This window comes from Psammomys obesus, unplaced genomic scaffold, assembly GCF_907164565.1.
Source record: "Psammomys obesus unplaced genomic scaffold, mPsaObe1.curated_primary_1811, whole genome shotgun sequence".
NCBI lineage: Eukaryota > Metazoa > Chordata > Mammalia > Rodentia > Muridae > Psammomys > Psammomys obesus.
This window is the reverse complement of record NW_026585504.1, coordinates 13835670-13851096: the sequence shown is the minus strand read 5'-3', so window position 1 is coordinate 13851096 and position 15427 is coordinate 13835670. Positions and strand designations below refer to the sequence as shown.

General features: G+C 46.3%; 2 protein-coding genes across 2 annotated transcripts in view; both read left to right on the top strand.

Moving 5' to 3' along the window:
- The first annotated feature begins 2272 nt into the window (after positions 1–2272).
- On the top strand, positions 2273–6471 carry B2m (beta-2-microglobulin). Its single transcript, XM_055623822.1, has 4 exons — positions 2273–2374; positions 4465–4743; positions 5189–5217; positions 6202–6471. Exons 1-3 carry the CDS (start codon positions 2308–2310, stop codon positions 5200–5202), a joined length of 360 nt encoding a protein of 119 aa, XP_055479797.1. The 5' UTR covers positions 2273–2307; the 3' UTR covers positions 5203–5217; positions 6202–6471.
- Positions 5212–15427, top strand: part of Trim69 (tripartite motif containing 69) — a 30364-nt gene continuing 20148 nt past the window's right edge. Inside the window, exon 1 of the mRNA XM_055605363.1 lies at positions 5212–5217. Coding sequence (XP_055461338.1) covers positions 5212–5217 — 6 coding nt within the window. The remainder of the gene's footprint in view (positions 5218–15427) is intronic.

Genomic DNA, 15427 nt, shown 5'->3' with positions numbered 1-15427 from the left:
GTGCTCTTAACTGCTGATCCATCTTGCCAGCCCCAAATTTTTTTGTTAAATAAAATTATTATTTTTTTTCCAAAGTACTTATAAAAATTCTAGTTCTTCTAAAAGAATTCTTACCAATATTTACTATTTTAAAGTGTTGACTAAAATAACCTTTTCAGGCAATCAAATAGGCAAAAAGCCGCTAGCTAATAATTATTAATTACTAATATTTATTTATTGATAGCTATTATTAATTATTGATAATTATTCCCTTGGGAGATAACTATTAAATTGTGGTGTTTGTAGATTCCCAAAGTTGGTCCCCTTACACACACAGGGCTCTTGTCTTTTCTTTTTTAATTTATTTACTTGTTGACTGAGTGTGTTGTGGTGTGTGTGTGTGTGTGTGAAGTTGTCAAAGGACAACTTGTAAAAGTTGGTACTTCCCTTTTACCTTGTGGGTCCCAGGGATGGAACTCTGGTTCAGGCTTGACAGTGCCTTTCAAGCATTTGTGTCGTTTGAATAGTAGTTTTCTTCTCCTTTCATTTTCGTTATCAAAACAAGTCATAAGTACAAGTTCAACAAGACACAGAAGTCCCCACACCTGGAAAGCTGAAAACATTTCTCTGTCTCGGCCCTTCTTGTTTGAGACAAGGCCTTGCTCTTCTGTGCACACTGGCCTCGGAATTCCTGTCTGAAGCAGGCCTTCTCTCAGCTTTCACAGTCTGGGAACAGGCTGAATTCTGAGCTACTTTCTCTCAGCTTCCCCAGGACCTGAGACCTATTTCTTTCTGCTTTTAAAATCGGTTTTATAAGTGATTAGAATAGATTCTGTCTCTGTTGAACCTAAATTTAGGATTTTTTCTGCGATGTAGTAAATCAGGAACAAAACAAAACAAAACAAACAAACAAAAAAAACAGCCCTGTAGTTTTCTATTTTCCTAAAACATTTTCTAGCACAACTCAACACAGTGTTTAGTATAATTTAACATTAACATTTCAGGTCTTTAAAGTACTAAATGCATTTTTCTTTTAACTGGTGGAGAGAGGTGTCAACTCAAACCTTTATACGTAAAAATTATTCTTATATTTCAGAGTTACAGAAAGGGATATCATATAACATGACCATAACATATAGCAAAATGACATTAGTAATTATGACCCTTAAGCATTACTAGATAAAAATACTACCTGCTGGGTAGGCAAGTGTACAGGTGGGTCTCTGTTTATGATCTCATTAAGGTTCGTAGAGACTATTCTGTTTTCTCTAGTTTAGACAGGAGCGCCACAGTAGAGGTTGTTAAAAGTTTTAAAACTATGTCAAAGAAACCCAGAAGTTATGTTGTTGGCTTCCTTGGGGAAGCCGAGCCCAATGTCGGATCTCTCTCCATGTCTCTACGCTCCGCTTCCTCTTTACCGTGCCTCACTGAAACCGCTTCAACTTGGCCGCTTGTGGTGGTAGGGCCTCCCAGGTGGTCACTGCCTGCCTCTGTCCTGCGCTTCTGGCCACTTTAACTTCCATGTTGGGTCCACGGCTGCTGTGATACACATTCTGAGTAAAATTATTGCAGCCTTTGTCTTCCAGGCCGACAGAGCAGAGAATGCCTCTCAGGGCTCATCTCCCCATCCGGAAAAAAGAATTTAGTCGTGGATTCACTTCACTTGTTCACTCAGTGTAAGACAGTACTGCTAAGAGAATGGTCTGGAAACAGCTCCAGGCCGTTGTCTCTTCCCCGAGCCCCACCAACAGAATAAAGAAAGTTACCTAACTTTATCAAAGGTACCTGAGGAAATTCTCCATCCAGAGCTCTCAAAGGGAAACCTTCGAGAGGCAGGAGACTCTCAGAGCTGCCGTTCCCAAAGGAGGGTCCTTGCACTGGGAATCCTGAAAAGCCTTTGTACTCCTGGGCTGGGGTTACAAACAAGGTCTGAGTTCGGCCAGTTAATGCTCCTAATTGTCCTGCCTTTACTTTTCAAGAATGAAAAGTCCTCAGTCTTTTTTTGATTGGGCTACTGTTGGCGATTGAGGGAATGTAGGTGCTCCCAGCCAGAAATCCCTAGGATGAACCACCAGATAACACCAAACTCAGGAGCACACCCTAGATCGCAAAGCACAGAGGCTCCAGCAGGCTATTTCAAACATCACGGGACTTTATAAGAACATGAAACTGAAAATAGGAAAGTCCCTCTGTAACCTAGTTCGGCGTCAACAGCAAGGAGACTGGTGACGGCCTGGGGATCTGGGTCCTGATTGGCTGCGAGCTCAGGGACTATAAGAGTGCGCGCCCGGCCCCGGCCCCGCATTTGGCGATCTGGAGCCGCTCAGGATGGCTCGCTCGGTGGCTGTGATCTTCCTGGTGCTCGTCTCAGCGGCGGGACTGTACGCTATCCAGAGTGAGTGCCTGCCCCGCGCCCCCTGTCTTGGCGTGAACTTTGATTTCTCCCTAGTTCTCCTTCCCCGGAGCGGCCAGGGCTGCGTCTCCCCGGGGAACGGGGGGGTGGGAGTCCCACCGCCCCCTTCTTGCTGCTTCGAGGCCACAGGGTGCTTGCGGCTGGTTTGCGGGAGTGCGGCCGGTGGGCGCTGCGGGTGGGGAAGGCGCCTTCTCTTCTGCTTTTTGCCGCCGGAGCGCATAGGCGGGAGGGTGGGCCTGCCCCGGAGGCGCGGAGGCGCGTTGAAGAAGCTTGGAAGCCGGCCAGGGGCCCGGGAAAGCCGGACCCAGGTTCTTTTGCACTTGCGCCTCGGATCCAACTGAGCCACAGTTGAGAGAAACCGGCGTGGGTTCCAGGCTCTGCGATGTCTCCAGAGCTCTCGGACAGTTAACTTACTTTGTATCAGTAGCGTCGCTCCCAGTAATGACCGTAAAGGCTGCTGGGTGTGACAGCTTACTGCAGTGCCGAGGACCTTGAGAGCTTCCTAAGTTTGAAAGTGTACGGAACCAGAGGCATCGAGATCTTATGTAACTTATTCGCACAAGGGAATTGAGGCTGGTCAATGCCATCTGTGGTAGAGAGGCCTTTTGGCTGTAACCCCCATCTGTTTCTAGAAGTGCCCAGGCCTTCCTGGGTCATAGTCTGTTAAGCAAGCTGGGCTCTCCTTTTGGCATGCCGCCTGTTTCTTTCCGAGATACTTAGATACAGCCTCTACTTTCAGTTTTGAAAAACCGAAAGTTTGTCTAAGTCAGGGAAGTTTCTAACTCTGGGGTGAGGAAAATTCAGGATGGTTACCAACAATCGCGGATAAATAACTCCCACCCAGATTCACACCTGTCTTAATTGTGGAAGAGATGGTTCTTTCCCTGCGGATTCCAGGCAGGATGAACCAGGGCTCTGACCTCTATGGCTTTTAGCACGTTGTTGTTGCTAAAACCTCAACTGTAAGGAGCGCTCTGGCTTATCTTCACTTCAACTTTCCAGGAAAAAGGTGCTCAAAGCTTCACTACTGAGACCCTCACTCTAGCTGTCTGGTTCTCCCTACTGCCTTCCATATGTGGAGAAGTAGCTGCCCTTTAGAGAGCATGCGCCCTGACAGGTTTGGTGACTCATGTCTGTAATCTCAGCCCTGGGAGGCAGAGACAGGGGTTTGAGGCCAGTCTGGGAGATGGAGTAAGCTTAAACAAACAAACAATTGGAGGAGAAAAACACAGAGTCAGTGAAATGGCTCAGCAGGTAGAGACACTTGTCACTAAGCCCGAGTTTGATATCAGATCCCACTTGGTGGATGAAGAGAACTGACTCTTAAATTCATACACGAGCTGTTGTGTGTGCATGAGTGTGCAAAACACACACACTGTCTCAGTAAAACAATATTTTTTTTTTTAGAAAGTAGATATATATTAGTGATTCCTTGATGCCAAATTTGCATATTCTACACAGTAGTACATCTTGTCTTATTGGATGAGAAGCAGAGACAGAATTTATAGGCTGGTGTTACGGATGGGAATCTCTTTAGGGAGGAGATAATTCTGCCGCCTGAGCGGTAGCTGCTCCGCTTTCAGCACTGCATCAGACAGTATGTGTTAGGAAGTCTAGGGAAGAGCAAACCAGAAGGGGATGAAAATGAGAGAGGGGCTGACGCAGCATACAAGAACACAGGTACTTGGATGTGTATACCATAGAGGGTGTGTAGAATGACACAAGAAACTTGGAAAGTAGGGGCTGTGGGATTTATTAAAGGAAGGGACAGGCACAGTTCTTGAGTGCCTTCAATAAAAGCTTCTTAAAAATCCAGCACAGCCTCCAGTGATAGTAGACACTGCTACAAACCAAGAAGAAAAAAACAAGGTGTGTATGGGATTTCGAGGAAAAGACACCAGGTTCTCAAAATGCAGGTAGCCTTTTGGCGAAGCAGACTGCATGTCCAGACTAGAAATGGGACTGGGAGAAGATGAGCAAACACAGCATGGTGCGTGGTGTAGACTGAGGTATGGTTAACCCCGAGGAGAAGGCCCCAATAGTTGTCGTTTGTCTTTCCCTGTGGCCCTCAGGCACCCCTAAAGTGCAGGTGTACTCGCGCCACCCACCGGAAAATGGGAAAACAAACTTCCTGAACTGCTACGTGTCTCAGTTTCATCCGCCTCAAATTGAGATCGAACTGCTGAAGAACGGAAAGCCGATGGAAAAAGTACAGTACTCAGATCTATCCTTCAGCAAGGACTGGACCTTCTATCAACTGGCTCACGCTGAATTCACCCCTACTGCAACGGACTCCTATACCTGCAAAGTTACACACATCACTCTCAAGGAGCCCAGGATTGTTACCTGGGGTGAGCCTTCCATCTATGTTGAGTCACAGCTTAAAGCTGCTCTGCTATTTTAAAGATCTGCATATGCCCTGAAAGGACTGCTCAGGGATGCCAGCTGGGAGGCTGACACAGCAGCACCCCCTCCCCCATCCCAGCCCCCTTACCTCTTACCTGTAGCTTCATCCAGCTCTCCTGGCAGTCTGATACATACTGAGGGCCGAAGAGCATGTCAGGCAGGTACAGGCCTTGGCCTGCAACCCCTGCCCTCACGTCCCTAAATTCTGGACAGTTCCATGTAGCCCAGCCTGGGCTACATGCTGGGCTGACAGGGGTGGATCCCTCCATAGTTCCTGACAAACAATCAAGACCAGCACAACAACCAGCCTTATTGCTACCAACACTTCCATATCTGCCATAAACTACTGAGTACTAATGTTTTCTTTTTCTCCATTTTATTTTTTCATAGAACGAGACCTGTAATCAAGCAGCATGGAGGTAGGTTTCTTGACTTTTAAGAAATGGGCCTTTGGGAGTGGGAAGGCTGGGGCTAGAGCACATGCCTAGCATGCCTAAGGCCTTAAGTTCTGTTCCCAGCACCTCAGGAAGAGAATTGCTTGATTCACTATCCTAGGAGCCGTCTGTAGATAAATGCCACGGTAGGGAAGACATTAATCGGGGTAGCTTGATGGTAGCCACAGAAGAATGCTTTGGGGTCCCATCCTTTACCCTGTGGGTTGGCAGGAGGGAGGCACCTAGCCACAGGCCTGGCTCTGCTGCATTACTAGCCCTCTAAAGGGAGAACAGCGCCTCTCCCCAAGGAGAGGTAGGCGGGTATCTACTGCACCAGCAGGGGTGTGGTCGTTCTGCTCTCACCCTGGCATTTCTGCTGAGGAGCCTTGGACCAAGCCCCTTGCTGTCTTTGAGTGGCAGTGGCCTTGGTCCTCACCCAGAAGAGTGGAGAGACAGAGTTCTGTAGATGTGTCACCCCTCTCCATCTCCTGTTCTGCCCCAGTAAGGCACTGGGTTGACCTTCTAGAGGCTTCCAGACGACTTGAGGCAAGAAATGGACGTGGGGTGTTGTAACTCCATGTAAAGGCACCGTCACAGATGTATTAGAAGGAAGTTTAGGAGTGTGAGAGGGGACTCAGACATCTCTGTTAGATGTCGTCTAGTGGTAGAAAATCCAGCTTTTCTGTGAAATCCTACCGTCTGGGGACCTTGGGGCCAAAAACTCATTCAAATCTTGTATTATAGTTATTTCTAGGAAAGGGGGATTGATTTGAGAGAGAGAGGGTGGGTGATCTTCCCAGACAGGCAGTTACCAAATGGTAGAGTCAAGACTTGCCTCCTTTAAGAAGGTGTTTGTCCAACAGATCCATTTGGTGGTGAGACTGGTAATGCAAATAGCATAAATGTTCCACTAACGTTCTCCTTCCCTCCGCATCCCTCCACCCCTTCCCTTTCTTTTTCTTTTTTCAGGTCTGAGGATTCAGTTGTACCAGTTTAATTCCAAATTCCACTTTTGATATGCTATACAATTTATGCACACAGCAAGAAGTAGTAATGTGCACACCAACTTCTTTATAATTTACTTTAAATGCCATATGCATGTTTAAAAAAAAAAGGAAGACTAGCATCATAGATATCTGAAACAATAAAGCATCAATGAGTATTTTGATCAGAAACCTTATGAAAAAACATTTGATATTTTTGAAAGAAAAATGCTAATAAATATAGTTAAAAACAATAGTTGATCATGTATCAAACCCTCTGTACGCCTCATTAATTGAATGCAGTTATTCATCTTTGGTCTATCACAACATAAGTGATTTTTAAAAATCTAAGAGTTGAGCTATTTTCTTGTTGGTGAAGCATAGCGGCCTAACTGAAGTCTGTCACTGTGCCCAGCAGCTCCGTGGTCCTCTCCCAAGCCCTGCTGTTACTTCCTTTTTGTTATTTTTACTGCTAGATATTGCTAGAGTATTATAGGAAGTGGCCTTAAGTATTTTCCCAGCATGCATGCAGTTTTCATCACTTACAGAGCCAGTGGAGTGTCTTAGGAGACACTCCTAAGCTTAGCCCATAGAGGCAGGCTCCTGAACTAAGGTCTAGAAGAAAATGGCTAAGAAGGGACTCCAAAGCAGAACAGTAGGGGGTGGCTGATGAAGGACAGGGATTGGAAAGAAATGTAGAGGGGAGTAGGGATTTCAGAAGTGTTGGTCTCACAGGGAGCTCTAGAACAACAACAACAACAACAAAAAAAAATCACACCTTAAGGTTTCTATTGGTAATGTGTCCAAGCCTATCCCTGGCTCCTCAGGGCTGTGTGATAGGATGGAAGCCCAGGCACTTCAGGTTCTTGTTGTTAGTAGCAAACCATGAAAAAGCTAGAAACCAGCTTGCACTGCCGGATACGGGTGGGGCATTAGTGGCTGCTGTGTTTCCTGTTAGATTCTGTTGGGCCTCCAGTTTGAAACCCCAGCTCCAAGGTCAAAGTTTCTAATGGCTAAAGTTAAAGTGGAAATCTCAATCCTACAGAAAGTTACTATAACATTCCTGACTTGAGCTTTTAATTTTGATACAGTTGTTTGTGGTTGGAGGCGTGGTCCCCAGAGTGGTGGTCATGAGAAGTGTTGGGACCGTTGAGAGAGGGTCTAGTGGGAGGTCTGGAGGCACTCTCGGGATGAGGCTCTTTCTGAGCTCTGAGAGGTTGGGATAGAAGCAGCAACCCGACTCTGCTGCCACTTCTGCTTGTCTAACATGGAACCACTTGCTCACTCCATTGCTGTTGGTATGAAAGAGAAACCTTTGGCATAGAGCCTCTGCTTACCATTTAAAGTTTGAAATTTCAAAACTCTAAGTTAAATAAATCTTTTCTTACCAAGTAGCTTGTGTCAAATACTTTGTTATAACAATTAGTTACTGATTAATGGTAACCATAACCCCAAAGTGGGATAATTCATCCTGTATCACAAAGCTTATTCACTCACTCAATTACTATTTTAAATTTAGATATATTCATTTCCTTTTGTGTATGATACATGTTCATATGTATATCATATGCATGCTTGGTACCTATGAAGTTCAGAAGAAGGTGCCATATCCCCTGGAAATAGAGTTATGGTGGCTGTGAACCACCATGTTGGTGTGGGAACTGAACCCGGGTCCTCTGGAAGAGCGTCCAGTACTCTTAACTGCTAAGCCTTTCAATTATTCTTTTGGGTATGTGTGTGTGAGTGTGTGCCTGTGTGTGTGGTTATACATGTGTGTGGAGGTGTGCATTTGTGTAGGGGTGTGTGTGCATGTGTGTGTATGGATCAGAGGCTAGGCTGCTGGATATCTTTCTCAATTGCAATTACCCTCCACCTTGTATTTTGAGACAGAGTCACGGTGAACCTCAAGCTTGGAGATTTAGCTGCCCAGCAAGCTTCTAGGATCTTTTAGTTTCACCTCCCCAATGCTGGGGAGGGCACATAGCACCACACCAAGCTTTTATGTGAGTGTTGAGGATTGAACCCAGGTCCTCAGGTCTCAAGAGTGAGGCATCTCCCAGGCCCTCAATAAACGACATTTTTAGGAGGTAGAGGCCCAGAAGACCTCAAAGTTTCTTGGATTCTAAGTGGAGTGTTTGGTTGTCAGTCTCCTCCTCTGGCAACCTAGGAACTCTGCAGAAGAAAGAAGATCGGAATCCTCTGAGGACTGCTTCCTGCAACAGCCAAGAGCTCAAGAAGAACCTGGGGGAGAGACCTGGGAGAAAGAACACCTTAAAAAAATTAAACCTCTGTTACCTTGAAACAAGCCTACCCCAGGGCAGGCCGCAGGTGGAGAAGTGGACCCTTCTCACTATCCTGGTGGAACTGTCTTGGTACCCAGGGTGACAAGAAGGACCGTATTTCCAACTTCCTATCCCCAAGTCCTGTGTCCACAGGTTAAACCTTGACTGGTGAGCTTGGCTTTTTGTTTGTGTGTGTGTGGCTTCTTTAGCACAATACTTTGCCATATTGCTTTGTCCCCCAACAATGGCTGATTCCAATGGGGTATTGTTGGCTCTGTGGTGCTTTTCTGAAATGATGACAATCTAGGTAAAATTCCCAAAACAAACAAACAAACAAACAAAAATCCCAAACTACACCTTTGAGTTGCCTCGAACTTACGCAGCTCTATTAGCCTGGTACAGCAAGTGGTCAACAGAATTTCAAGGAATAAAACAATGGAATTGTAAACCCCCGCTTATAAACACTTGTGTATTTGTAGGCTGCAGCCTCTGACCATCAGTTTCTGGACACTACAAGTCAGGTCACCACTGGAGCAACCAGAAAGTGTCTTATTAATTTCCAAAGCCTCTTGGGGAGACTGTGACTAGACAGTAATGTCTGTGGGTAGGTAGGGGTGGAGAGCAGTTGCTCTTCCCCTTTCTTGTAAAGGGCTGGGCTGAAAGGAAACTGAAAGGGCAGGGCAGGGGAAGTCCCGTCTGCCTACAGCCTGGCGATGAGGCAGCAGTTCACAAACAGTAAAAGCATTTAGGAGGCAGTGGCAGCAGGGATGGGGTCAAGAGGCGGGAGTGCAATTCCAGCTGGAACTTGCACCTTATCAACCTGCTTTGAGCCTTCACTCCTGGTTTATCTTATCTTCGCAGCCTTTTCGACATCCTCCTGTCCCCCCTCTCCCACCTCCAGAGTAACAAACTCAGCCCAAGTTCAAGTGTGTGCTTGTAGCTCTCCCGGCCAATAGCTACCCTGGCAGGAATGAGAGGGGAAGGACCAAAACAACTAGGCTCAGGTGGGCTGCTGGATGCCAGGGAGTGGGGGGTGGGGTGGGAGTGGGGTGGGGGTGGTGTGCATGGGTGGAGATGAGGTGATGGTGGGCTCTGCTTTCTAGGGTTGCCCAGGCTCACTGTAGGGTCTCCTTTCTCTGTTTGGAGTGGGAAAGTGTGGCCTGTGATCTCAAGATCACCCGTGTTCGTGAGAGGAAAGTAGTGCTTCCTGGGCCAATAGGTTGGTGCTTCTGAGGGAGTGCTGCCAGGCCCTGCACGCACCCCTGGGCTCCACCAATTTCCTCCTTAGGCTTCCAACTGTCCACCAGGTCCCATGGTTTATATCCAGATCCCTACCGTGACACTATGTTGTGCAGTATGTCTGCCACTGTATTTGAGATACAGTTCACAGACCAATTAGTACATTTAAGGAACGTTAACTCTTTGAGGCTTGGTATATATACCCATCACCATGGTTTTAGAATATTTTCTTCTCTTGTCGTGTGAATTTAGGGGCTCACTCACTGTGTGTGTGGCTTAGGCTGGCTTTGAACTCATGAGATCCTGTCTCTGCCTCCTGAGTGCTGGGATTAAAGGTGTGAGCCTCCATGCCCAGTGATTTTGGAATGTTTTATTACCCTCCCCACTAAAGTCCTGTTCCAGTTAGCAGGCTCTTCCCATTCCTCCTAAACCCTCCAACCCTAGAAAACCATTAACCTTTCTGACTTTTGAACCTGCATATTCTTTATATTCTTTTTTATTTTATTAAAGTTGTTTTATTTGTGGGTGCAGCCGGGCATATGTACATGTGGCAGTAATAGGACATCTTGCTGGAGTCAGCTCTCTCTGGCCACCATGTTGGACCTGGGGATGGGACTCAGGTCAGAGGTCAGACCTGGCAGCAGTACCCTTACCCACTGAATGTAATAACCATGCCTCAGCCTTTTTGCTACAAGGTCTTGCTATGAAGTTCAGACTTGCCTTGAACTTACAGCAGTCCTCCTGCCTCAGCTTTACAAATGCTGGGATCAAAGTGTGCAGCACCATGCCCAGGCTGGAACCAAGTCTCTCTATATAGCCAATGCTCAAACTTCAGCTCATTTCCTAGAACAAAATTTTGAAGAGTAAAACTCTTCAAAACCCCTCTTTAGAGAATTCTGAGCTTTTAGCAATAAAAATAAAATGCTATCTAGACTATTTTGCTAGCATTTAAACAGGCTGTACTCCTCTTCATGTAAATTTTTTTGCGGGGTTCACCTTCTTCCCACTGCCACCATGACATGAAATGGAGGTGAGGCACAGTTTCAAGAGTAATGGTCTCCAAATTTGTTTGACTGCATAACTAAAATTGTTGAATATGCATTTTCCACATCTGGAATGCACACACACACACACACACACACACACCCCTGGTATTACTATCACGCTTACTTTTTAGCTTTAAAATTGCATTTCTAGTGTTTGTGTGACTGTGAACATGTGAATAGAGGCCGGTGGACACTCTAGGATATTGTTCTTCAAGAATCATTCATCATTTTTGTTGTAATTTTTACATTATTTGCTTTTTTTTTTTTTTGATTGTGTATCTATAGATGTACATGCCATAGCGTGTATATAGAAGGCAGAGGAAATGTTGAGGGAGTCAGTTCTCTCCTTCCACCTTGTGGGCCTAGGAGGTCAAACTCAGGTTATCTTGAAGTCACAACACTTGGGAGACTGAGACAGGAAAAAACGGTAAGTTCAGGGCCAGGCTGGGCTTCATAAATAAAAACCTGTTTCCCCAAACAAACACAAACAAACAAACAAATGAGCAAACCACACTGAATTGTCTTTGTCTTGTGAGAGCATAGTGAATGTGGAGGTGGAGACAGGACTGGAACCAGAATTAGAGTTTAAATACTGCAGGAGGCCTGAGCTCTAAACTCTTTATGCACATCAGCTGGAGCTGACCAACCGAGATGCAGGGGCCTTCACTGTTGGCTTTAAACTTTGGTACAAATCTCTTACTGAATAAAAACAAAACAAAACAAAACAAAACAAAACATAATAAATAGGAGAATGTATTTATACTCTGGCAGCCCCACGGATGAATCCCACACAAGACTTGAAGTACCTGGCTTCACCTGCGAGCATCTTCAGCCTGGAGTGGCTGACTTAATTCACCAAGATTCCTGTAAGTCACACTTCACCTGGTCACACTGAGTGTCCAGTCTGCATGGGAAGGCACTCAGGAGCCACGTGGATGGAGTTCAGTCACAGAGCTGGAGGGGGACACGACTAATTCCTGGTGGCTTTAGAAGAGGGAGACTACACACACACACACACAGAAAACTAACCAATAAGCCTTTTTCCGCTCACCTCATCAACTGTCACATGGTCACCCAGGAACATTTGAGCCATATAAATAAGAACAGCACTCAAGATAGTGTGGGAGCAGGTAGACAAAAGGAACTTGAGACTCAGAGTGACAACTTTATCAGTTTGGTGTGTAAAATTAAGCACCAAATTAGTTTTTTCTAGAGCAAGGGAGACTTTGTTAATGGACTAGGCAGGACACTGTCTGCATTTTCTGATTACACTGGAGTGGAAGGAAGCCCGTTCTCTCTGACTACTTCTGCCAGAGGGTGAAGTACATGGTATTCAGGGAGTGGCCTGCAAGGCCAGCCTGCTAAGACACTGGGACTTATGATAGTGACCTGCCAGGACAGAGAGGAATTACTTCCCCTTCACTGTACAGGTTGTCTGTGTTCTAATATAGGGTCAGTTAATCAACCTAGCATCAGCCTGGCTGGCTCACAGGCCTTGGAAAGCATATTACACCACAGCTTTCCTCTTTATAGAGAATCATCTAGCCCTTACAAAGCAACTTTTGTTGGATGGGCGGAGGTGTGATGTCTGCAGTGCGCTCTCCCTTTCCCTAATACAATGTGCAGGGGGCACTCTCCTTTCTTATAGTGCTAAGAGCATTGTCTCCACATGGAGGCTCAGTTGTACCAGTAAAGCAGTGTCCATACCTGCAATGTCCCTCTCCCATTGCATTCTGGCTGTTTATTTTTGTTGTTTCTTTGACACGGGGTCTCACTCTGCCCCTCAGGCTGGCCACAAATACACTCTGTAGCCCCGGCCTGCCTTGAATTAGCGGGGATTCTCCTCCTTCAGCCTTCTGAGTTTTGAAACTACAGCATCTGTCACCACTGCATTCGCAAGCTGTTGCCCATATCCCAGACCTTGATTGCTTAGCTTGGTACAGGACGTGCAAGATAAATATGACATATTTCCAACCTTTTTGACCTTGTGCCATGACGCTTGTCATCTGCGGATGTGTTGGATCCCATTCACGTTGGGACACACACATGGGCTCCAGTTAATCACTTAACTCCTTGTGTTAAAATGTTTATACTAGAACGGTGAAGGATTCTTACTGAAGTAAGCTTTCAATGACATTGGCGTCTTACTGGAGTCTCTAGGCTAGCAGCCCTCTCTGTGGCAGCAGGGAGCAGCAGGGGTGCCCACTGCCCAGCTTTCTTCCCTGTGGCCTCCTCCGGCTCTCCTGGCAGCCTGACGAACCCTAAGCACCGAGGGACATGTCAGGGAGGCCTTGGCCTGCACGCAGATCCCTGCGATGATGTACCTACAACCTTGGGCTGCTCTGGCCCTCTGCCTAGGTTCAGCTCTGAGGTTCATAGGAAGGTGCGGGTCCCACTGGGCAGGAGGATTTGGGGAGGACTTGTGTGTTCATTCATGTGCACATGGGGGGAACAGCACGTGTATGTCGGAGGGTATCCTTGGGTGTTGGTCCATGCCTTCCACCTCAGTTGAGACAGGCTTCTCTTTCTGCAGGCTAGCTGGCCTGCAAGCTCCCGGGACTCTCCTGGCTCCACGTCCCATCTTGTGATAGGAACACCGGGGTTACAAACGAGCTGCTGTGCTTGGCTCTGTGTGAGTTGTGGGGTTCAGACTTAGGTTCTTACCTTGCAGGGCAAGCACTCTTCACCCAAAGCCATCTCCCTAGATTTTTTTTTTCCCTTTAAAAAGAGGGTCTTATGTACCATATAGATGAGGCTGGCCTTAACTCACTATGATCGTCCTGCCTCCATCTCCCAGGTGCTGGTTATAGGCATGAGCCACCATGTCCAGCTTTTCACTGGGCAGTTCTAAAAAAAAAAAAAAAAAAAAAAAAAAGAGTGTTAAAAGTTAGGAGCAGCAGTTTCACTAACAGTTTTGAATATTTTTTCGTACACAGTTTTGTGGGTTTGTTTTTTTAAAGGATTTTTGAGACAAAGTCTCACTTTGTACCCGAGGCTAGCCACGGGCTGTGATTTCCCTGTCTGTCACTCCCTCGCTGGCTTTAGAGTGCTGCGCCACCACATCTACCAGCCCATAGCACTGTATGCCAGTATTTTAAAACTCAACCTTGTGCGTCTTCCATGCATCTCTGTTTCACAGTTCAGTGCCACAGTATCATGCAGGTAGGTTCATGATTTGAGAAAATGTGGGGGTTTGTTGCTGTTACGTTGTCCGTGTCACTGGACAACGTAGACAACAAAGACACTAGTCAGGTGGTGTTTGAGAGATCTTCCCTCCAGCCTTAGTCTTCAGCAGATGAGAGGTTCCTGTGGCTTATACTCTTTTCTTCTGAGGCATGGAGAAGTGAGGAGGGCCCGGGTGGCTCTACAAGTCCCACTGATCCTCTTCAGGGGAGACAGGGAAGGTGACATGGGGTGTTACCATGCGTGTTGACTTTCCCGCTAGGAAACTGCTCTTAGTGAGCGAACCACTCGCTTCCTTTCTTTCTGAAAACCAAAGAGAGCAGCTGTTGTTCAGTCATCCCGCTGGAAAGAAGGCTGGGTAGGGCAGTAATTAGGGTGCTTGTTTAGCATGTACAAGGTCCTGGGTTCAATCTTACCACCAAATATAAAAACAAAACATACGTGCAGGGCATTTAATCCCAGCACTTGGGAGGCAGAGGTAGGTGGGTCTCTGTGAGTTTCAGGCCAACCTGATCTATATAGTGAGTCCATATGTAGAGAAACCCTGTCTCAAAAACAAAAAACCAAAACAAGTACAAAACAACAACAAAACCCAACCTAAATCAACCAACCAAACAACAACATAATTCCAAAATATAATAAAAGCAACAAGCAAACAGAAAGATGAATGTATAGATTACTGATAATGTGCCTCTCATTCATTCATTCATTCACCTACTCAGCCAGCGTTGATTACAGTGTGGTAGGCCTCGGGGGCCTAAGAAGCCAGTCTTTCCTTGCAAGAAGCTCACAGTTTCTTGGGAAAGAGATACAGAAACAGGTAGGTTTCTAGAGCAGCCTCATTCAAAAGTGAGCTCTGAAAACCTTACAATTACATCACTAGGGCTTGAGAGATGGCTCAGCCCTCAAGGCATTTACTGCACATACAGAGGACCACGGTTTGGTTCCCAGCATCCACATCAAATGGTTCACAACTACCTGTAACTCCAGCTCCAGGAAATTTGATCCAACTCTCCTCGCCTCTGTAGGTACCTCCACATGTTACACAGATATGCACGCATGCACACATGAACACACACACTCACATACACACACAAGATTAAACATTAAAAAATTAGATTACCACATGAAATTTAAAAGAACCCTCACCCCAAATAAAATAGTAAAATAAAAGGGGTTGGTAGGCCATTCTAATCCAATCAGAGTTTGTCTTTCTTGTAAGCGAATATGATCAAAGCAACTGACAAACTGTCACGGAACCTGCCAGACCTCTCTTTGGCCTTGCCTATCACCTCCAGCTCTTGAACTCTTCCTCCTCCTCTCATGGGCTCCGAGTCCATTCCTAGCAAAATAACAGGCCCAGGACTCCTGGTCTGCGGCCATCTTGGGCCCACTGAGCAAAGCCAAGTTGCCTGTCTCTGCCCCCTGGTGGCCTGATGACCGAGCTTCATGGAGGTGAGTC

Bases quoted from the DNA above. Each gene is read 5' to 3' on its own strand.
- B2m (XM_055623822.1), top strand. From the start codon at position 2,308: ATGGCTCGCTCGGTGGCTGTGATCTTCCTGGTGCTCGTCTCAGCGGCG. The intron at 2,375-4,464 runs GTGAGTGCCTGC...TGTGGCCCTCAG, and splicing joins GGGACTGTACGCTATCCAGA to GCACCCCTAAAGTGCAGGTG.